At 50.4% G+C, this 23,805-nt stretch overlaps 1 protein-coding gene across 3 annotated transcripts in view; it reads right to left on the bottom strand.

Moving 5' to 3' along the window:
• PLEKHA6 (pleckstrin homology domain containing A6) overlaps positions 1-23,805 on the bottom strand; it is a 137,485-nt gene that overhangs the window by 112,759 nt on the left and 921 nt on the right. For all 3 annotated transcript variants that reach the window (XM_035722344.1, XM_027612001.2, XM_027612002.2), the window contains exons 2-3: positions 18,925-19,001; positions 12,400-12,457 (exon numbers count right to left, since the gene is read on the bottom strand). In XM_035722344.1, coding sequence (XP_035578237.1) covers positions 12,400-12,457; positions 18,925-19,001 — 135 coding nt within the window. The remainder of the gene's footprint in view (positions 1-12,399; positions 12,458-18,924; positions 19,002-23,805) is intronic.

The raw sequence follows: 23,805 nt of genomic DNA, 5'->3' as shown, positions 1-23,805 counted from the left end.
GGAGGAGGATTTGACGGTCACCCTAAATACCATCAACCCTAAACACATTTCTTACCAACTGACCCCTCCTTGTCACATCTCTCCAGGGTGTTGCCCTGTTCCTGGGAGCCCTCTCTGTGCTGCCCAAAGTAGCGCTAGTTGATCTGTCTAACTAATTCTGGGCTTGGTTCTGGTCTGATCTTTGAGTTAAAGCACTGCCTTCTGAGATACATTGTTTGAATGCATGCATCTAACAATAACTGACGGGGCGCCTGGGTGGCTCAGTCATTAAGCGTCTGCCTTCGGCTCAGGTCATGATCCCGGGGTCCTGGGATCGAGCCCCGCGTCGGGCTCCCTGCTCAGCGGGAAGCCTGCTTCTCCGTCTCCCACTCCCCCTGCTTGTGTTCCCTCTCCCGCTGTGTCTCTCTCTGTCAAATTAAAAAAAAAAAACAAAAAACAAAAAACAACTGACATTTGGATAATTATCAGGCAGTTTACAAAGCACTTCCATATGTGTATATATATATATATATATGATAACATACACGCATATACACATCCATATGTATATATGTGATAATATATATGTATATACGTATCCATATGTATATACATGGCTATACATATATAACATATATATATATTACTCTCCTAGCGATCAACTAGTTAAGTGGCTAGTGATACTAACCCCATTTTTCGAACCAGGAACCAAAAGCGCAAAGAGATTAAGGGACTTGCTACAAATCACACAGCTGCTAATTTGGACCAGGGTTTGAATCTATGTCTTCAAGTTCCAGATAGGCCTTCTTTCCACAACCCGGGAGGGCAGCGTACCCACTCTCTCTTATTATTAACTCTCACCCCAGATTTAGTTTATCAGTTCAACTAGCGCTACTTTGGGCAGCACAGAGAGGGCTCCCAGGAACAGGGCAACACCCTGGAGAGATGTGACAAGGAGGGGGCTCCAGGGCAGAGTCCTGTGCACAGAAGACACATGAAGAGCCAAATCCCCTTCATCCAGGCACCTGCCAGAAGTCCCCAGAAGTGTGACATTCCAGGGGATCATGTTCTGTACTGGTGGGACCGCACTGCACGCATGAGGCTCCAGGAAAGCCTGCGAAAGGAATTGGGGCTGTTGGAGGAATAGGGGCATTCAGCCCAGGACAAGGAGACCTGGGGGGCTCGGAGGGAGGAAGATCTTAACATTGTCTTCAGATCTCTGTGTTCCTCACACACACCAACAACAGTAAGATAATAAGAGCAAACGCACGTGTCCATCTGCTGGGCGTGATTCTACCTGCTCTACAGATGAGACCTCGCCTATCTCCACGAGAGGGGCATGAAATAGGTAACTTCATTGTCTTCATCTTACAAGTGGAGAAACTGAGGCACAGAGAGATTTAAGTCACTATCAAGGTCGTATCACTGGTAGGTGATAGAGCCTAGATTCAACCCGAATTCCACCCCCCTCCACCCCCCACCCCCAACCCCTGTCACTGCCATCTTGACGACTGCACTAAACCTTAAATCTCACTCCTAATCAAACAAACACGTTACAACAATGAAGCGACGGATGAAAGCAATGACAATGTTATAATGTTCGATGCTTGCATAAGAAAACGTGTTCTTTTGAACACAACTGCCGGGAATGTAAATTAGTAATTTCCAACGAAGAATTTGGCAAAATATGGCAAAATACTTTAAAACACAGCAATTCCTGTTGGTGAGAATGCAAACTGGGGCAGCCACTCTGGAAAACAGTATGGAAGTTCCTCAAAAAGTTATAAATAGAGCTACCCAACCATCCAGCAATCGCACTACTGGGTATTTACCTAAAAGAATTCAAAAATACTAATTGAAAGGGATACATGCACTCCTATGTTTAAAGCAGCATTCTGTACAGTAGCCAAGATATGGAAGCAGCCCAAGTGCCCATCCATAGATGAATGAATGGATAAAGAAGAGGTGGTGTGTATATATAATGGAATATTACTCGGCCACAAGAAAGAATGAAGTCTTGCCATTTGTTAAGGACATGGACGGAGCTAGAGAGTATAATGCTAATGAAATAAGTCAGTCAGAGAAAGACAAATACCATATGATCTCACTTGTATGTGGAATTTAAGAAACAAAACAAACGAGCAAAGGGGGGGGAGAGAGGGAGAGAGGGAGAGAGGGAGAGAGGGAGGGAGAGAGGGAGAGAGGGAGAGAGGGAGAGAGAGAGAGAGAGAGAGAGAGAGAGAGAGAGAGAGAGAAACCAAGAAACAGATTCTTAACTATAGAGAACAAACGGATGGTTACCAGAGGGGAGGTGGGTGGGGGATGGGGGAAACAGGTGGTGGGCATTAAGGAGAGCACTTGTGACCAGCACCAGGAGATTAAAATAAAAACTTCCAAAAAAATAAAATAAAAGAACACAGCAATTCCATTTCTAGAAATGTAACCTAAGGGAAAAAAAATCATTGATATGTGCAAAGATTCAGATAGTTATATGTTCATTGCAGCATTGCTTATAAAAGCAAAAAACTGGAAACACCTAGTTTAACAAGGGGGTCAATTAAATAAATAGAATAGATATATAACGAAATGCTAGGAAGCCACTTATGTAAGTGACAAAGATATACAGGGTCCAAAATTTTAATAGTACATATGTGTATTGTGATAATATAGTTACATGTCCATGCACGGATTCATAAAAATATGTATGTATCAACATGGTAAAATTATATACCAAACCTCTGAGACAATTATGGGCAATTTTAATCTTTTCTCTATCTGTTTTTCAGTTTTTTTAAATGGCTATGTATTGTTTTTCAACTCAGAATCGTAATTTTTTTAACGTATATACTCTATTGCATTAAATCTATGTCTTGGGATTTATCCTAAGGAAAGAATCCAAAACACAGAAAAGGCATTATGCACACAAATGTTCATGTTGTGTTATTTGTAAAAGGAAAATAAGGGTAACAACCTAAACGTCCCAATACAAAACTGGTTACATAAAATACATCACATCCACACATTATTATATGCTATTTTAATATGAAGAAAACCATCTTTATCACCACGGGAAAGAGAGCTGACTGTTTTGTGCTGCTTCAAAGAATCAGAACCAAAGGGCAGGCCTTAGAAGTGGGCGGATTTTGATTCCATATAGAAGAACGCTCTAACCATGGAGCAGGCTGCCTGGTGAGGTAATGAGCTCCCCGTCGCCGGAGGCTGGGGCTCCCAGCAGGGAGGGAACAGAGGGCTCCTCTGGGCTTGGAGGGAGGCTGGCCCAGACAGTCTCTGGGGGGCATCGGGAGGTGTGGGTGCTGAGCAGGAGCCCACCTGGACCGATCGACCGCCAAGGGAAGGACCCCACTCAGCCTGCCTCGAGGCCTCTCCGTCTCTGTTCCACATTTATTTCTGAATGTTTCCCAACCAAACCGTTCTTTCCTCTCTGTTGTTTTTTTTTTTAAGTGCTTGAAGACTGGCCTGCTCAAGTCGTCTCACTAATAACGCACTGGCTCCCAGACCACCTCAGCCCAGAGCTCAATCCACTGCGCCAAACCTCTGGCAGCCAGAACCCCCCGCCCCCGCTGCTCAGCAAGCTGTCCCTGACGCCCAGCGGCAGTCGTCTTCCTCCTGACCCTCCCCTGGGGGACCCACGTGGATCAGGCCCCTGCCAGGTGCCAAGCTCGGTGCCAGTGTCTTCGGGGAACCTCGCTCCAGGCCAGCAAGGGGAGCACTGAGGACCAGGACCACGCTTCTTCATGCTGGCCTGGGCCCCCTCTCAGCTCAGCTCCCTCTTCCGCGCCCTGAGGCCACAGGCCGGGCCTGGACAGGCCACGATGTCAGCCTGGGAGCCAGGGCTGGCTGCCCCGCTTGCTGACTTCCTCCGTAATTACTTCATTTACACCAAGCAGGAAGAATCCGACTCAATAATCTAGGCAGACACGTTAAAAGTAATTATCCGTGCAATGCGTCCTGCACCGTCACCTTCCTGTGAAGATGGGGAAAAAGCTGAACCCGGCAAAAAAAAATTAAAAAAAAAAAGCCCCCATTGTCTCGAGCCTGTGCAGCGCCCGCCAGGATTAATTACACACCAGTGCTAACACAGTTGTCACCTCGCCACTGATTGGAAAACCAAGGACTTTTCATAATTCATATCTGCAGCCCAGCACTCTGCGCCCTTGTGAGCAGATACAGAGCCACCTGTTTTCTGTAAGGGAGCCCAGCGGCGGGGCCAGGAGGCCTGCCCCGGCCCCTCCAGCCGCCCCCACCGGGAGACGGCTCCCAGCCTCGGGCCACTACCCGGTCCTTCCAGGAGCCAGAGCCTGCTGTGCCTGTATGGGACCTCCTTCCCACCTCCTCTCCACCACCGGGATCTGCTCATCTCCTGCCCGAGCTGAAATGCAGCTGCGCCGAGGTGGAAGGCCACAGAAAGCCTCCCCGGCTCTGGGCTCCCCCAGAGAGGCCTGGAAGCCAGGATTGGGGGGGGGGGGGGGGCTTTGTAAGGCTGGTGCCTATGATCTGGACAAGGCCATCTGGACAGCCAGCTCAGGCCGACACATGCCCACAGGGCTCCCACCCCCCAGGCATTCAGGAGACCCCCCCAGGGAGCAAGCCACCCAAACCACCAGATTGAGGGCAAGGGGTCTATAGGGGTAAGGGAAGAACTGCAAGCTCAGAAGACCCTCTCTGGCTCAGGCTCTGACTCCAACTCCATCCCCTCCCACCACCTCCCCCTTTCTGCAGCCCTCCCCACCCCTGCACCCTAGGGCTAGCTCCCTCTGTCCTGCCTCTCCCATCTCTGGCCTTCCCAGGCTCCAGCCCCCTCTCTTCCCTTCTCTGGCTGGCCTGTGGTCACAAAGACCCTCTCTCTAGCCTCTTCTCTCTTCTCCCTCTGCCTTCCTATCTAACCCCCTCCCTACCCCCCCCACCACTCCCCTCTGCCAACTCCCCCACCTTGCTGCTTTGCCCAGAACCTCACACAATAAGCCTGAGGCTCTGCTAGTGGCAGCCTGACCCCACCATTATGAACCCATCCCCTCGGGCCCCCAGGCCCACGTACCAGGCCTCAGCTCCTCAGGTGCCGCCCATTAAATCTGAGATCCCAGAGATCAGCTGCCCCTAGGAATTCAAGAGCCTCAGTGGCCCTGGGCCCCAACCTCAGACCCATGAAATACACGTGCCGTGACCCCTCACCACATTGAGGGAGGTGAGTCCCTGGGGCTGATTCGAGCCTGACTCCCGGACCCCCCTCCATCTCTCCTTCCTGCTGGCCTTCAACTCACTTCTGGCAAGATTAGAGGCAGGGTGGGGCTGGCCTCTTTGCTCTAGCCAGGCTGGGGGGGGCCCCAGCTAGACCCTAGGAGGCTGGGCAGCCCCAAAGCTGGCCTCACCCAAGAGATGCAATTCAAATGTAATAAATTCCAACAACATCAGCCCTTACCGGGGATTCTAGAGGCAGGGGTGGGGGCACAGAGCGGGTTATAATTAGCATTCTCAGCATCCATGATCCCCAAGTAAGGCTGCCAAGAATGAGGGCTGGGGAAGGCAGTGGCCCCGCAGTGTCAGCAGCCCGGACTCACGCGGCTGCCAGGCCGACCAGAGAGAGCACAGCCTTCCTCCTCCCGCCTCCTCTGTACGATGCATCAGGACAGACTCACCGGCTTCAGAGGTGCGAGCCCCGCGGTGAAACGCTAGAACTCTCCGCGCCCCGAAGCACCCCTCCCCCAGCTCCGGCCAGCTGGGGTCCTCCTCCCCCGCCCCCCAGGGCCCCCTTCTGAAGAGCGGGGCTCTGGATCTGATCCGGTCTAATCAGTCATCTCTCCGGCTGGCAGATCCCTGGCGCGGGGAGAGGATGCTGTTGTGGTAACTGCAGGATCCAGCATCTTTCCCAGGCAGAAGCAGCTGGGCATGCTCCATGGGCTCCCGCGGGGATTTCAGGGCCACGTGACTCTCCCTCCCCAAGCTGTCACTTAGGATCAGGAGTAAATAGTCCCTGGAAAGGTTTAACTCCATCCACACCGGCGACAAGCTGCTAACCACCCATGCTTCCCACCCAGGAGAGGATGGAGTACTTGGGCACAGCCTTCCTGGCCTTCCACCACCAGGAAGAGCTGCCCCCCCCCCCACAAAGGGGATCTGGGGCCACCTTCCTCCATGTAAGCTGCAGTTTGCAGTTCTCCCACTAGAGTGCAGGGAACCAGAAGGTGCCCAGGGGCCTGGCATCATGGGGGCTCAGCACACCTGCCTGGGGGCGCCTTTCGTCTCTGCGGCTCTCCACCCAAGAGACGGGCACGTCTCTGGGTGTCAGGAGGGCTTGGTAGGGGCCCTAGCACCTTCACACCCCCTCCCCCAGCACAAGGAACCGCAAAAAATAATGTGTGCAGCTGGTTGGAACCCATGACAAGGTGCCAGGACCTCCTAGGTCTCCAGCCCAAAATCGTCTCCAGTGACCTTGGGCAAGGATATGCCCGCTGAGCCAGGGGGTATCTGTGTTTGTTCAGAGGCAGAAGGGAGGGCTTCGGACAATAGGATTGTAGCCCCATCTTAAGAGATCTCTCTCTCAATCTCTATCTCTCTTTCTCTGGCTCGGGTTCCTTCTCTTGACATTTCTGTGGATGCTGGAACAATAACAGATTCTCTGTGACAATGGGTAAGTGCAAAGGGAAGGCTGAGTTTCATAACCAAGATCAGAAAGATGGAAAGAAGATGGACTATTCCCACCTGAACTTCCGGGCAGGCTCGTGGGGTCTCAGTCCCACCTGCTCCTGAGACCCAGAAGTCATAGAGCAAACCAGAGGAGCTCCGGGGGTCACTTCTGAATACAGAAATCGTTCAAGCAGCAGGAGCTAGATGAAGGGCTCACCCACCTGACTATTATATCTTTTTTGAATATTTATTATTACAACAACTTGATTTCAAAAATGAAGCTTCTTTTCACTCCAATGCACTATTTATCTTTCTCTGTGGGTCTCTTTCAGTGTGATCTGAGTATAAGCAACATTTAACCAACGGAAGTCTTTTTCTTTAAAAAGAAAGGAGCACAAGCTTCCTTTCCAGGGTCCGGAAAGAACGCTGTTAGTGGGGAGGGGGGGTCATTACAGGGATCTGATCCACACCCCAGTCCCACACACTCCAGAGAGAGCTCCCACAAGGCCTGCCCTTCCAACCCCAGAGTAGGCCAGGCCAGAGCCGAGAATCTCAGGTTGGAGCAGAATGCACCTGCCTGCAGCTCTGGAGGGGACGGAAATCCCTAAGTTCCTGCCCCACCACTCCCCCAGCCCAGCTGAGATGCTGAGTTTCTCGGCTGTGAGAAAGGCACTCAGCTGAAGGGGCAGAGAAATCCTGGGTACAGGCCTAGTGCCAGGCAGGACCGATTAAGCCCAACCCACCCGCCCTGGCTCTCCAGGACTTGGCAAGCCTGCCCACGGCAGGCAGGGGGAGAGCCGGCTTCCAGCCAAACAAAGATGAGGGGCTCTGGGGGCGTCTCTGGCCTTGAGGAGCCAATGGAGCAAAGCAGGGCTGGGACCAGAGATTACAGCATCCGGGGGGAGACAGGCAGGGTAGGGAAGGGAATGAGGACCCCAGTCCCCAACCCCCACAATCCTTAGGCAGCTGAAAAAGGCAGGAGACGGACAGAAGGGCCTGCTGGGAGGGTTTCCTCTCTGGCAGACAGAGGGCAAGGGCTGCAGACAGATCCTCTGAGCTGGCCCTGCGGATGCCTCTGGGCTACCTGGGCAGCCCTGGGGGCATGAGAGACCAGAGGGAGGGCTGCTGTTGGAGCAGGGCCTTTGTTTTGGGAAGCAGGGTAAGGTAGACATTGCAGCAAGAGGGTCTTAAGAGTTCCAGCAAGGCTGGGTGAAGAGAAGCAGAGAAAAGAAACTTCCTTCACCAAACCTACATTCTCTCTCTTGCAAGCCCAGCAGTGGAGAAGCAAGACTTTTGTGACACTCAGGTGGAGAGGGCGTGAGGAGGAGGCAGGAGGGAAGAAAGCGCCCTTAGAATCCATGCCCCCGGGGCTCAAAGGGGAAAGTCCAAAACTCTGGGTCACTACCAGTCTCTAAACACCCGGGGCCTCCCTGCCTTTTGAATGTCATCACAGTCCAGGCGGCCGTGAAACTGATGGGCTTGTTGCCCCTCAGACATGTGTTACCCATGCCTCACCCCGGCCATGTCCACACGGGCCCCCCTCCCCTCTCTGTCAGAGTGAACCAACTGGGGAGAGAAAAGGGAGCCCCCTGTGGTGAGCTGTCTTTGAGGGCCTACTGAGTTCCAACCCCAGCTCTGCCCCTTACCAACCGAGCGACTTGGAACAAGTTATTTGGCTGTTGGGCCTCAGTTTATTGCATCTGCAAAATGGGGTTTCCCTCCCCTGAGCCGCCTTCCTCGGAGACAGAATTGGCAAACTCGGCAGCCGGCTGCTTTCGCAGGAAGTGGGGGAGGAGCCAGGGGCCAGAGAAAATCAGGAATGGGTGCAACGTACCCAGATCTCTAAGCGTCTGAAAGAAGTCTACCAGACCCACAGTAGATGAGATGTGGCCGAGGATGGTGGAGATGGCCCTGGAGCGGCTGTGGGTCAGGAAGGCTTCAAGGCCTTCCTGGGGCCGATCCTGTGTGCTTTGGCGCCCTCTACTGGATCGATGTGGTACATGCACACAGGCTTGCCGGGGTTTCCCCCACATTTTAACCCGGCTTTTTCTCTTCTCTCTGCACCACCCACCTGTAAAAGACACCCTCAAAACCGCATCACGCTTGAGCCATGACACCGTGGGTACCACGAGAATCACCTCCCAAACACCGTGAGGGGCAGGCCTTACTGACACACAGTGATCATATTCGTCTGATCCTGGGCAAGTGTCAACGCTGGCTCATTGAAATTTGAGAAGGGAAAAGAAATAGCTTCTCCAGTTGTCTGTGTACCTGACTTTTTATTGTTAGCTCTCGGAATCCACATCTGGGGTCGTCAGAGGTTCTAACTCACCTACCAACCCAATGTCACAAACCTTTGTAGGGAATGGATCATGCAGGGAACTGTGAAAATGAGGGGGCGAGTCCGTCCTTCTTCCCTCCTTCCCTCCCTCCCTCCCTCCCTCCCTCCTCCCTCAGGCAGTCAGGGTTTCTGGAACCCCCCCCGCCCCACTCTAAGCACGGCACCGAGGCAGCTGTGGTGTTAAGCTGGGCACCCAGGCTGCGAAATCAGGCAAACATGGGGCTGAATCCCAGCTTCGCTTCCTACAAGCTTCATGACACTGAACACATTTTTTCACTCAGTTTTAAATCTCAGTTTTAAGTCTCAGTTTTCTCCTGCCTTGTTAAAACAGTCAGGGATGATAGCAGCTCCCTCATAATGCTGTGGTGGGGACCGAATGAGACCATGTAGTGAAGCTCAGCTCTCGGAGAGGCCCCTGCCGCTCCGGACGCATGGGGTGGCCACCGAGTCTGGGAACAGACGTGAAAGCATAATAGCTTGTGACATTTCGTGGCAATACGTCATGAAATGATATTGTCTATGTTTCCAGACTTTACGGCCACCCTATGTCTCCCCTGCCCTGGATGAGTTTTCAATCTAGACCCCTGGTTCTCCAACTGTAGTGCCTGGACCAGCCGCACCAACACCCGCCGGGGGACCTGCCACAAATGCGCATTCTCAGACCTTCTGAACCAGAAACTGCAGGGATGGGGCCAAACGATCTGTTTTAACAAGCCCTCCAGGTGATTTCGGTGCACCCTCAAGTCTGTGAACCACCAATCTAGGGAAAATGACACACATGTAAACAATCACAGTACAGGTGGGCTTCCCTGAAGGCGTGATGTCATGGGCAGAGTTTTAAAGGAAAAGCAAGTGTTCACAGGTGGACACAAGCCCGGTGAGAGCAGAGATCAGCACTTGCAAAGGCTGGGAGGCACAGAAGGGAGGTGTGTGTTGAGGGAACCACAAATGACCCGGTCTGGCAAACTGGGGAGTATGGGAGGTGAAGCTAGAGAAAGAAGGCAGGAAGCCAGATTATGAAGCCCTTTCAAGTGCCTGAGTAAGGAATTCAGATTTTTTTCCTATAACTGATGGGAAGCAGGAAAGGTTTTTAATGCGGAATGATGTGACGAAATTTGCATTGTAGAGAACAAGCATTCTGGCAGCAGTCTGGCCTGGAGGCAGGGAGATCAGTTGGGAAGCTGCTAGAATGATCCAGATGAGAGCCCATGTGGGAAGGAACTCAGGCTGCGGCCATGGGGTGAGATATTTCGGAGGAGAACCAACACGCAATGGGGCGTGAGCCTGTTTCTGAGGGTTCTGCTCTGGTGGCGCTTCTGAGAAAGATGGAATCGGTGTTGGCGAGGAAAAGGGGACGAGTTCAGGATCGGGCACATGGAGCCAGGGCAGCTCAGGATGCTCCGGGCTGGCAGCTGCGGCAGGAGTTAGCCATGCCTCTGTTGTTTATCCCCCAACATCTCCCATTCATTTATTCCAGCAAACATCTTAGATTCCTATCATGCGCCGGCAAGGTTCTAGGACATGGTGGAACATGAAATAGCCAGAATCTGCTCTCAGGACTGACGTGGCAGTGGGGGGACACCAGCAATAAATAGGCAAACACAGAAACAGCAAACTTCTGGCTACCTGGCAGGTGGTATGAAGAAAAGTAAGAGGGTGTGGGGGCGCCCGGCTGGCTCGGTGGAGCATGAGACTCTTGATCTCGAGGTTGTGAGTTTGAGCTCCACATTGGGCATAGAATTTACTTTAAAAAAAAAAAAGTAAGAGGGGCTAGGGAGGAGCAGAGTGGGGCAGGGAATGGGGTATCAGGAGGGGTCACTCTGACAAGGTAACACTTGAGCTAAATGATACATAGGTGCCAGATACACAAAAACAGGAGGAAAGTGCTCCCAGGCAGAAGGAACAGCACATGCAAAGGTCCTGAGGTAAGAATGAATTTGGCACAATGGAGGGAAAGAAAGATGAAAATCGCCAGAGCTGGCCAGTTATGGAAGATGAGGTCAGAGAGGGTCAGGGCTAGGCTACAGCAGGTGGTATGTGTTCAGGGCCAGAGGAGAGGAGGTAATACAGGCGAAAGTACCTGGTCTCACGCACCAGATGTACATAAGGAGTACGCAGATGGTATCACCAAAGAGAAAAGAGGAAATAAATCTTAACTGCAGCAAGGATTTCGGTTCAATTTCAGGGAAAGCTCAGGCCATAGGAGTCATGTCATATCTGAACAGTCTCCAAAGCAGAGAATTTGTCCATTGTGTTTAACAGGGGCGCCTGGGTGGCTCAACTGGTTAAGTGTCTGTCTTGGGCGAGTCCCGCATAGGGCTCCCTGCTCAGTGGGGAGCCTGCGTCTCCTTCTCCCTCTGTCCCTCCCTCTGCTTGTGCTCTCTCTCTCTTTCTGTCAAATAAAGAAATAAAATCTTAAAACAAAACAAAACAGAAAAAGAATATGGTTAACAGCCAAGCTGGCGTAAGTGCCGGCTGGGCTCAAGGCAGGGGATGGAAGGATGAGCTCTCCTGACGGAGGAATGAAGATCTGGAAGGAGAGCAGGAGGGGAAAGAGGTGACGAGGGCCCTCCGTCCCTGGCTGGGCCGGGGATGCCTCTGGCGGTGCCCGCGCCCCCGCTGTCTGCAGAGCCATGCTCTCCCAGCGCGCAGACTCCGAGGCAGACCAGGCACGGGCCCGTGCACGCCGGGCCTCGCCCGTGGGAACTAAGCCAGGACCCAGCCTGCCTGGGAGATGGAGAGACCCGGGCCGATGCCGAGGGAAATGAGTCCGGTCGGGTGGACGTGGACCACCCCAGCCCAAAGAGTTACCTTCTGCTTCGGGACACCTTCCCCAGGTGCGCAGTCAGCTGCTGAGAGCACCAGCTACCCTGGCCCCCGGAGCGGCGTGACCAAGCCCCAGAGAAAAGCAGAGCACCGCACACACCCCTGCCACCTCCAGGGTCACACGTGCCCCAGCCAGGGGAGCAGGAGAGAAGAGGTGGGCCTGGCCACCTCCCGGCCCGCCTGTCTGCACCCTCGCTCACACCTTCCCTCCACCTGGCTCCCCTTCCAGCCCCTTTGGGCATCCTGGTGCTCGGGCTCCTTCCTCTGAGCCTTTGTCCCACGTGGGTCTAAAGCAGCCTCTTTCCTTTATTTGCTGAGTTATTCCCCCCGTTTCAACTCAGCCCGACCCTCCCCTCACCCACTCCAACCCGGCAAACTTCCCATGACCGACACTGGCTCTCCCAGACCAGCAGAAACACACACCCAGCGTTCTCTGCCACGTTCAGAAGGCTTGAGGCCTCCTGGCCAGTCACAGACCCCCACCCCCACCCCCACAAGGCCTTCAGTGCCCAAGCAGACCCTCTAAGCACCTCCCCTCCCAAGCAGCCATCCAGGACAAGGATAACAGCAGACCCAACAGTCAGACCAGAAAGAAACCGCATCTTACTCACTTGATGAAATACACAGCTCCTTCCTGGGTAGAATCCATCTCCCAGCCCTTGGGCAATCCTGTGAAGAAGCAAAATCACATAATGACTCTCTTCTCAGCCCCACAAACCCTATTTGCACGCAGGAGGGATGGGGCAGGGAGAACTAGGAAAAATTCACAGACAAGCCAACAGTGCTCAAGCCAACCATGTCATCTTTTTGGTCCATTATTTCTATCCATCTGATTTCAGCAAATAATAAGAGCGACGGCAGTGAATGGGACGCCTCCTGTCTGTGAGCAGCGAGGTCACCAAGTGGATCATTGCCTTCCACGGTTTGCTCATTCATTGGACAAGCTTTTCTTGAGCATCTCCTCTGGGCCAGGCCCTGCGCCAGCCCCGGGGATACAGCAGTGAACACACAGATGCTTGCCCGGGCAGGGCGCTCAGGGTCATCCCACAGCCCCCTCCCCTCACATCACAGAAGCACAAGGGGTAGCCAAGGGCGGGTCACTTGCCCCAGGCCGCACCGGGGATCAGACCAGGACTCAAGCCTGCAAAACCCAGCCCAAATTATCACCTCTAGCTTCTGCTGCTTCCAGACAAGATGCTGAGGACTTAGGAAATCAGTCCAGGGGCGCCTGGGTGGCTCAGTTGGTTGAGCGACTGCCTTCAGCTCAGGTCATGATCCTGGAGTCTCGGGATCGAGTCCCGCATTGGGCTCCCTGCTCAGCAAGGAGTCTGCTTCTCCCTCTAACCCTCCCCCCCTCTCATGTACTCTCTCTCTCTCTCTCATTCTCACTCTCTCAACATAAATAAATAAATCTTAAAAAAAAAAAAAAGGAAATCCGTCCAGGGAAAATGGAGAGACTAAAAAAAAATTTTTTTTAATTGACATGACACATGACATTATATTAGTCTCAGGTGTACAGGGTAATGATTTGTTATTTGGATACATTGAGAAATGATCACCACAAGGCTAGTTACCATCCATCACCATACATAGGGACAATTTTTTTTCTTGTGATGAGCACTTTTAGGATTTAGTCTTTTGGCAACTTTCCAGTACGTGCCTTCCCTATTATTGACTATAGTCACCATGCTGTTCATTATATATCTATTTATTTTATAATTGGAAGTTTGTACCTCTTGACCTCCTCCACCCATTTGGCTCCCCATCAGCTCCCCTCTCCTCAAGTAACCACCATTCGGCTCCATTATCGATGAGTTTGGTTGGGTTTGTTCATTTGCTTTCCTGTTTAGATTCCACATAAACGTGAAATCATACGGTATTTGTCTTTCTTGTTTCACTTAGCACAGTTTTCTCAAGGTCCATCCTTGCCATCATGAATGGCAAGATTTCATTCTTTTTTATGGCTGAGTAGTATTCTATCATATATATCTACCACATCTTTACCCATTCATCCATCAACGGACACCCGGGTTGTTTCCATGTCATGACTATTGTCAATAATGCTACAACGAACAGGGGTGCATATATCTCTTTGAAGTAGTGTTTTTGCTGTCTTTGAATAAATACCTAGCAGGGGAATTGCTGGGTCATAGGGCAGTTCTGTTTTATTTTCTGAGGAGCCTCCACACTGTTCTCCACAGGGGCTGTCCCAGTTTGCATTCCCACCAACAGTGCAAGGGAGTTCCTCTTTCTGCACCTCCTCACCAACCCTTGTTATTTCTAGTCTTTTTGATAAGAGCTGTTCTATGAGCTGTGCTGTAATATATCATTTGGTTGTTTTTTTTTTTTTTTTAAGATTTTATTTATTTATTTTGACAGAGAGAGAGAGACAGCAAGAGAGGGAACACAAGCAGGGTGAGTGGGAGAGGGAGAAGCAGACTCCCCGCTGAGCAGAGAGCCCGACGTGGGGCTCGATCCCAGGACCCCGGGATCACGACCTGAGCTGAAGGCAGGCGCTTAAAGACTGAGCCGCCCAGGCGCCCCATATCATTTGGTTTTGACCGCACTTTCCTGATGCTTAGTGATGTTAAGCATCTTTTTTCATGTGCCTATTGGCCACCTATATGTCTTCTTTGGAAAGATGTCTATTCAGGTCTTCTGCCCCCTTTTTGATCAGATAGTTTTTTATTTTGGGTTTTTTGTTTGTTTGCTTTTGGGGTGTTTTTTTGTTTTTTGTTTTTGCTATTAAGCTGTAGGAGTTCTTTATATATTTTGGATAGGAACCCCTTGTCAGATATATGATTTGCAAATATTTTCTCCCATTCTGTAGGTTGCCTTTTCATTTTGTTGATGGTTTCTTTTGCTGTGCAGAAACTTTTTAGTTTGATGCAGTCCCACTTGTTTATTTTTGCTTTTGTTGCCCTTGCTTTTAGAGTCAGCCCCAAAAATTCATCACTGAGACCAACGTCAAGGAGTTTATTGCTTGTGTTTTCTTCTAGGAGTTTTATGCTTTCAGGTCTTACATTCAAATCTTTAATCCATTTTGAGTTAATTTTTGTGTATGACGTACAATAGTGGTCTAGTTTCATTCTTTTGCATGTAGCTGTCCAATATTCCCAACACCATTTAAAGAGACTGTCCTTTCTCCACCGCATATTCTTGCCTCATTTGTCATAAATTAATTGATCATATATGCTTAGGTTTATTTCTGGGAGTCCTTGAAATAAACACCATTTGATCATGGTAAACGGTCCTATTGATGTATCGTTGAATTCAGTTTGCTAATATTTTGTTGAGAATTTTTGCATATATATTCATCAGGAATATTGGCCTGTCATTTTCATTTTTCACGGCATCTTTGTCTGGATTTGTTATCAGGGTAATGTTGGCCTTGTAAAATGAATTTGGAAGCAATCCCTCCTCTTCAATTTCTTGGAAGAGTTTGAGAAAGATAGGTATTAAATCTTTGGATGTTTGGTAGAATTTACCAATGAAGCCATCTGGTCCTGGGTTTTTGTTGGGAGGTTTTTGATTACTGATTTAATCTTCTTACTAGTAATCACTGTATTCACATTTACTATTTCTTCCGTGATTCAGTCTTAGAAGATGGCGCGTTTGTAGGAATTTAGCCATTCCTTCCAGGTTGTGTAATTTGTTAGCATATAATTGTTCATTGTAGTGTCTTATGATCCTTTGTATTTCTGTGGTGTCAGTTGTAACTTCTCTTTTATTTCTGATTTTATTTATTTGAGCCTTCTTTTTCTTGGTGAGTCCAGCTAAAGGTTTATCCATGTTGTTTATCTTTTCAAAGAACCAGCTCTGAGTTCATCTTTTCTATTGTCTTTCCAGTCTCCATCTCATTGATTTCCACCCTGAGCTTTGTTATTTCCTTCCCTTCTGCTCACTTTGGGCTTCGTTTGTTAGTCTTTTTTCAGTTCCTTTAGGTGTAAAGTTGGATTGGTTATTTGAGATTTTCTTGTTTCTTGAGGTAGGTCCGTATTGCTATGAACTTTCCTCTTGGAGCTGTTTTTGCTGCACCCCATAGATTTTGGTATGTCGTATTTCTGTTTTCATTTGTCTCAAGGTATTTTTTTCATTTCTCCCTTGATTTCTTTGTTGACCTCTTGGTTGGTTGGTAACACATTGTTTAGTCTCCAAATATTTATGATTTTTCTGGCGTTCTTCTTGTAACTGATTTTTAGTTTCATACCATTGTGGTCAGAAAAGATGTTGATATTATTTCAATCTTCTTAAATGTACTGAGACTTGTTTTGTGTCTTAACATATGATCACCCCTGGAGAGTGTGCCATGTGCACTTGAAAAGAGTGTGTATCCTGCTGGTTTGAGGTGGAACATTGGGTATATATCTATCAAGTTCATTTGGTCTAATTTAAGTCCTACGTTTCCTTATTGAGTTTCTGTCTGATTGATCTATAAAAACATTTTTTAATAGCACCCCTGAAAAAAATTATCCATGGATATGCTCAGAGTGGAGAATTGCAGGCTCACAGAGTGAGCAAGAACTGAACAGCTGAGGAAGCTGACCACAGCTCAGAGGTGCCCGGGCAATCCCTACAGGCGGAGGCAGCCCCTGCTGGGCAGCTCCAGAGAGGCTGAGCACCTCTGTCTCTGAAGAGTGCTCTGTTGGGTACCATTTTGTCCTGACCATCCTCCCCCCGCAAAAAATCCTGCCTCCCTGGCAAACAGGATTCCTCCACCCGGAAGCAGACGGGAAGTCTTCTGAGAAACGCAAGGGAAACCCCTGTCAGAGGTGGGGACAGGCAGGGCACTGGTAGAGATCATTGCTTTCGGGCGTGCAAGAGCCCTGCGGCTGATATAATGCAAAACAGGTGTGGCTTCTCTTGACAATCACTGCTACCTTTCTGATCAAGCCGAACATCTGCCTTGTATGTGAGGTTTTATAAAACGCGGCTGAATCTTTCCCACCTTATCATCAGCTGCCTCAGGGCACAAGCTGCTACAGAGCAGAGCCTGGGTTCTATAGAGTGGTGGGTGCAGTTGCTAGCATTCATTTTACTCACCCCTATTTCCATGTTGCTGTTGATAGTGACGCTACTCTTCAGTGTAGCAGGAAAGCCAACGAGCCCAGCTCCCCTCTCAGGACCTGGTCCATAGAAATTGTAACACCAGCTGCCACTTAATGCGTCCTTCCTCTAAGCTACACATTTTACCACTGTTAGCACATTTAATTTGCACAACAGTATATAATAGGCATCAGCTTGAACATTTTTATCGATGAGGAAACCTGAGGCCCAGAGAGGTTAATCAACTTGCTTAAGGTCACACAGGAAGCGTCTGGGCCAGGATGTGAGTCTGGTCTCCTGCTTCCAAAGCTGACATTCTATCTTCTGTGCTGCTCCATAAATGCTATTTGTTCCCCTCCATCCCTGGGGGAGGACGTTCCCATTCAGAAGGGCGTGGGTTGGCAGTCTCCCCAAGTAGAGGGATCCCCATTGGGTCAGAATCATAAATAATCCTGCCATTGTGATGTGCTTGGGAAAGAGGCCAGCGTGGATTATGTCCCCTGCCTTTTCCAGCAACTTCCCTGCACACTGCCCTCTCCGCCCGGGCAACACCAAGAGTGCTTATATTCCTGTCCAGGCGGAGTGCCCGCGGAGACAGCTGCCCTCCCGGCAAGCTTCAGGGGCACCTTAACCCCTTCCCAGCCTTGGACAACCACTTGGCTGAAGTCCCAAATGAAATAATTGGCGTGAAGGCTTTTATTCATCTTCTAATCCTCCCTAGAGTCATAGTGAGATAGATGCAATTCGATTTTAAACACTGACAGCAGCAAAAACACCAACCCAGAAGAAGAATACAACCCGGCCTTGGGGTCCGGAGGCCCTGCTTCATGTCAAAAATAACAATAATGACAATAGCAACAGCAGTCTCCTCCACCGATGGGGATTCTCTCAGGTAGCCTTTGCGAGACTCTTCGGAGGTTCATCATTCTCTCCCTAGCTTACAAATGAAGAAGCCAAGTCCTGGATGATTTCAACCCCTTGCTCAAGACCAGACTAACAGAAAGTAGAGCCAAGATTTGAGCTCAGGGCTCTCTGCCTCCAACACTTAGGCATTTAACCCCAACACAGCTTCACTTATTAGCCGAGTGGCCTTGAGCCAGGTACTTCCTCTCTGCTCCTCAATTTTTCTACCTTTAAAAGGAGTTGGCCTCCAGGGTCCCTGAAGTCCCTTCCAGCTCTAACAACACAATTATTCCAGCCCAGAGTCTAAAAGAAAGGAGGCTCTGGGCAGGCCAACACCTTAACCCAATGTATACAGCAGCACCAGCCGTACCCCATGAATGACCCAGACTCCTAGAACCACGTCTGGTGTGCAGTCAGGGAAAGGGCTGGACGGCCAGGGAGGGGAGGTCAGTGGCAGCCTTCTGAAGAGCATCGCTTGTCCACGTGAGGCACCCTAGCCCTTCTCCTTCTCGGTGTCTCTGCCTCCCCAGTTTAGACTGAAATCTTGCCTGTACGTGACCCCACTTTGCCACTGGCCTGGGAGGTTTTTAAGGGCTAGCAACAGAGTCTTCCCCACAGTAAGCAATCCAGGTGGGCCCTGACTCCTTTCCTTTCATGTTCTCCCCAGTGTGAAGGAATTCCTATTAGCCATGTGGGGCTATTTAAGTTTAAATTCATTAAAATCTTAAAATTCAGTTCCTCAACCACGCTAATCCCATGTCAGTTGCTCAGCAGCTACACGTGGTTAATGGTGACTCCACTGGGCAGCACAAAGAGAGGACATTTCCATCATGGCATACGGTTCTATGGCACAGGCACATGGCGTAGGAGCTGGGGTTCTGTCTAGGTCAGGAGCTCTGAGGATGGACGGGATTTTCTGATTGGGCAGGAGGATGAGAGAGAAGTCAAATCGGCATCCTCCATGGTCTGTCCCACATACTAACTGTAGAGCTAGAAACTTGGAAAACCTCAAGCTGAGTATCAACGCTCCTGCACCCTCCCCCAGATGGTGGTCCAAATGCTGAGCTGAATCCATCCGTGGAGAAAAGAAAAAGTCAGAAGAAAAGTCAGGGCAGGGGATGTGTAATGCTGCCTCAAGCCACTGCTTCGTCCTCGACTGCAAAGGCAGGGAGAGCCGAGCTCCTTACCTGGGCTGGAGGAGTGTCCACTCTGGATGGCAGATTCCGTGCCAGGGTGCACCCAGCTGGTTGACTTTTCCTCATCACTACAGAAGACCAATAAGAAAGTGTCAGATACAAGAAGGCCTCCCTGAGTAGGACACCCCTCTCCAAATTCGCATCAACACTGATTCACATTCACGAAGCACTGACTGAGCAGACGCTGAGGATTCAGAAATGAATAATGTCTGACCCTGACCTCAAATAATTTATAACCCATTGGGGAAACAAACATAGAAAAAGGTAGTTGCCATATGATGGGATAGGAAGTATACCCTACCCCTATAATAGCTACGTGTAGAGAGCATTATCCCACCACCAGGGAGGGAGTGCTAACCGGGATGAAATTAAGGAAGAGGGACAGCATGAAGACTTCACTAAGGAGGTAGCATTTGAGGTGACTGGGGAAGTCTCTGGGGACAACAGGGAAGGTCCTTAACTGGCAGCCTCTCGATGGATACAAAAAGAGGAGGCTGGGTCCCTGGGCGTCTACAATGCTAAATAGTTTCATTCACAACAGTCCCTCACATTAGGAATTTTACAGATGATGAATCTGAGGTTCAGAGAGGTTAAGTAACTTGCCCCAAATCATACAATCAATAAGTGATGAAGCCACGATTCTAATATCTTACTTCCAGCAAAGTGGGCTCCCTACCACTGCAGATCCTCTGGGTCTGGATCAGAAGGCAGATGAATCCATCAACATTTCTCAATCCCCCCCTCAACCAAGTAATACTGAGGTTTCCAGAGCCAGGTGGGACCCAGCATGAAGCACCTTTTTTTTTTTTTTTAAGATTTTTTTGTTGTTGGGCGTCTGGGTGGCTCAGTTGGTTAAGCGACTGCCTTCGGCTCAGGTCATGATCCTGGAGTCCCGGGATCGAGTCCCGCATCGGGCTTCCTGCTCAGCAGGGAGTCTGCTTCTCCCTCTGACCCTCTTCCCTCTCGTGCTTTCTATCTCTCATTCTCTCTCTCTCTCAAATAAATAAATAAAATCTTTAAAAAAAAAATAAAAAAAAAATTTAAAAAAAGATTTTTTTGTTGTTGTTTTGTTTTTAACAGAGAGAGAGAGACAGCGAGAGCAGGAACACAAGCAGGGGGAGCGGGAGAGGGAGAAGCAGGCTTCCCGCCGAGCAGGGAGCCCGGTGCGGGGCTCGGTCCCAGGACCCTGGGATCATGACCTGAGCCGAAGGCAGCCGCTTAACGACTGAGCCACCCAGGCGCCCCCTAAGCACCCGACTTTCTCGGCCAATCCAGGTACGTGGAGGAGAGGACTCTCAGATGGCCTGTATCATCCAGGCTTTGGGGTGGGGGCCGTTGGGCCCAGGACAGGACTCCCCTCACTGCTTTCAAAGTAGCATTAATACTTTAGTTAATATAATAAACCCAAGAATGCTTCCACTAAAGTAAGATATACAATACTGCACATACTTAAAGTGTACAATTCAAAGTTTTGACATATGTATGTACCTGTGAAACTACCACCAAAATCAAGATGTGACCCTCCCAATTTTTCTTCGTGCCCCCCTTGTAATTCCTCCCCCCGCAACAACTGATCTGCTTCCTGTCACTATAGATCAGTTTGCATGTTCTCGAGTTTCTAGAACTTTATATAAATGGAATCACGCAAGCTAGACTTTTTTCTGACTTCTTTCTTTTCTTCTTCTTTTCTTCCTCCTTCCTTCCTTTCCTTTCTTTCCTCTTTCTCTCTCTTTCCTCTAAGTTTGGACATCTACCACGTACAGGAGGGCATTCCCCAGCTGACCCAGCCCTCTGAAGAGGAGAGAAGAAACAGCGTCACTGTTCTGGTGCCCCCAGGGCACTCAGGGATGCCCTGTAATGTGGGCTTTGGTCCTGGGAGGCCGTGGGAGAGGAAGCCCAGGGAGGGCAAAGTCAGCCAGTGCTAAATTGTAAGTGTGCGGGGGAACCCATGATGCCCTTACACCTCCTCCTCAGCCCCCCCGAGACCCGCGGGCCCCGACCCCTCTTCTTCTCTCACCATTGCTCCCTCAAACCGCATGACCACCCTCACCCCTCCTGGATATCATGGACCATCCCAGGGTCGCAGAGGGGGACACAACCCATCACACCCTCAACTTCCTGCCCCTGTTCGTCTGCCGCTCTCCCCTTGTCAGCCCCTGGCCCAGAACGATGTAGTCCCGGGCTGTCTCCACCCTGGCTTTGGGCTGACAGGGAACCATAAAACTGGGATGACCCATGTCACTGCAAACCCACAGCCCCCCATGCTTAGCTGGGCCCTAAGTGCCCCCTGCAATCTTCTTCAGGGCCCCCAGCCAGTTGCCATTTGCTGAGTTCCAAAGCTTCCCCACCAGCCTCAAGTCCCTCCCCTGCTTCTCCTTCTTCCCTCCCCCGTCCCCATCCTCAGTGGACAATCTTTATTGCTTACTTCAAGAAAACACAGAAACCGTCAGGTAGGAGCTTCCTCACTACGGCCAACCAGCACCCCCCAAATGGACCCATATCCCCACCTTAATACTTGCCTCTGCACTAGGGAGAAAGTGGCCTTCCCCCAGTTAACAGTAATCCTCTGCCTGGGTTATAGTCCCCATCATCCCCTGTCTTTTCTAGAACCTTCTTCTATTGAGCATCACAGGCTCATATCTTCAACTTCTGTCTCAGGTCATCATCCCTTTAAGCCCACCCTGATCTGTGTCTTCCAGTCTGAACCCCCTCCTCCCTCCCAACACCACCTCCCCTTCCAGCTTCCTGTCTCGGGCTCCCCTTCTTTCAGCATCCTTCTTAGAAACCAGTCTCTTCAAGCTGTCCCCGCTTCCTGGTCTCCCTCTCATCTATCCTCTGCAATCTGGTTTCTGTCCTCAGCCCTCCCCTGAAACCACTTTTTCTAGAGGTCGTTAAAGAGCTCCCTAGTTCCTAAATCCAAAGGATGCTCTCCAGTCTTCAGCTCACTTGGCCTTTCCATATTGACCATTCCTTCCTCCCAACACCCCTCTGCCCTGCCTTCTAGGGCAACCAGCGTCTTTCCCTGGCCCTAGGGCTATCCACCCTGAGATCCTTGGTCTCTCCTCCTCTGTCCCTTCCTTCAGTGCTGGTGCTGCCTGGGTAGCCCTGTCTTCTTGGTCACATACTTCTGGATGGTTCCATCCCTATGCAGTGACTCCCAGGACTCCCTCTCCAGCCCAGGCCACTCTCTTTAACTTCTATCCTGTACGTCCAGTTGCCTGTCAGACATCACCTCCTGCACATCCCATGGGGACCTCAAATTCAATACTTCCCCCTGAAAGTGCACTCCCCCTAAAAACCTGTTCCTCGTCCCATACTCCTGATCTCTGTCAAACTCTAGTTAAAATCTCTGAGATTCGTCTTCGATTTTTCCTTTTCCCTCTCTTCCCCCACTTTCAGGCAGTAAATGAACAGCCTCAGTTCTACTCCTACAAACTTCTCCTATCTCCCCTCCCTCTATCCTCACTGCTAAAATCCAACCCATCAGCTGTCTCCTGGACTTCGGCCGTTGCCCCTGACAGCTCTCCATACGCCAAGTCTCTCCCCCTGTCTCCCTGTTCGGCCCTCAAATCATCACCTGCCCACCCAGCTGCCGGAGGGATCCTTCCAAAGCCCAGGTCTAAGTGTGTCAATCCCCTTTGAAAAATCTCCTCTGGATTCCCATCACCTGCAGGACCACGTTCAAACCCCTTAGCCAAACACACAAGGCCTCCCCAAAGCTGCTCCTTCCCACGTGTCCTGCCCCCACTTCTGCAGCACCCAGCAGCCCCCACTCCATCTCCACTGACCCCCTCAGAATGTTCTAGACAACCTGTGCCCCAGCACCCACCGGCCCCTGCCTTCCCACGGTCCTCTGCTTCAGGGCCCCTTTCTCCCTGGTCCTCTGCTCCAGAATCAGCTCAAATGTCTCCTCCTCCGGAAGGCCCTCCCTTCACTCCCCAGAGAATGCTAGTTCTTTCTTCCTCATGTCCCTAGACCATCATGCAAATACCTCTAAAAGATATCCTCTTATTTCCTAAGTATTTACCTGCATGTTCTCCCTACTACCTTCAAGGAAAAACCGGTGTCTTACTGGGTTTTTCTCTCTAATGCCGAGCGCTGTGGCACACACATGGTGGCTACTCAAATGTTCGTGGGGAGAAAGAAAAGCTGGAAGGCCAGCAAGAGTTTGGGAAGGAAGATGAGAAGAGGCGAATTAACCGCCTGGGCCTGGGAGCTTGTGGAAACGCACAGCGAAGGCCCCACCCCAGGTGGGAATCTCCATCTCCGGAGGTGGGGCTCAGGAATCAGCCTTTTCTCAAAAATTCCTTGGGTGATTTTTAGGGGCTCCAAAGTCTCCAACTACTGACCAAAGGGACTGCAGTTTTCATACCAGTGAAGTTCTGTCATTTAAGAATCTGACCCAGGGTCAAGAACTTTCGCGGTGTTCATTTCTAAGATAATCTAATTACAGCATCAATTATGATCATGACGATGATAATTACAGAAGAAGGGCCTAAAAGAAATGTGGAAGCTGAGAAGCACCTGAGACAAGCCGCTGGCTGCCTGGGCTCCTTACAAAGGCAGTTCGGGGCAGGGGGGCAGGCGGTGCACTAAAGTGAGCGGGTGCGGGGCAGGGGGGCAGGCGGTGCACTAAAGTGAGCGGGTGCTGGGCTCAGTCTGAGCTCTGATTAGCAAGTGGTTTTATCTCAGACAAGTACTCTCCACCTCTGTAGACCTCGCCTCCCCATCTGAGAAATGAGGGGGTTGCAGCCAAGGTTCCTTTCAGCTCTAATGTTCTGTGAGTGGCTATCTTGAGAAAGAAAGAAAAAAAAACCCATCATGTGTGGGTAACAGTTCAGAATGCTGTTCTTCTAGACTTGCTATATTATC

This window comes from Zalophus californianus, chromosome 10 (genome assembly GCF_009762305.2).
Source record: "Zalophus californianus isolate mZalCal1 chromosome 10, mZalCal1.pri.v2, whole genome shotgun sequence".
NCBI classification, from domain to species: domain Eukaryota; kingdom Metazoa; phylum Chordata; class Mammalia; order Carnivora; family Otariidae; genus Zalophus; species Zalophus californianus.
Note: the sequence above shows the minus strand (reverse complement) of the source record. Positions and strands in the feature narration are given on the sequence as shown.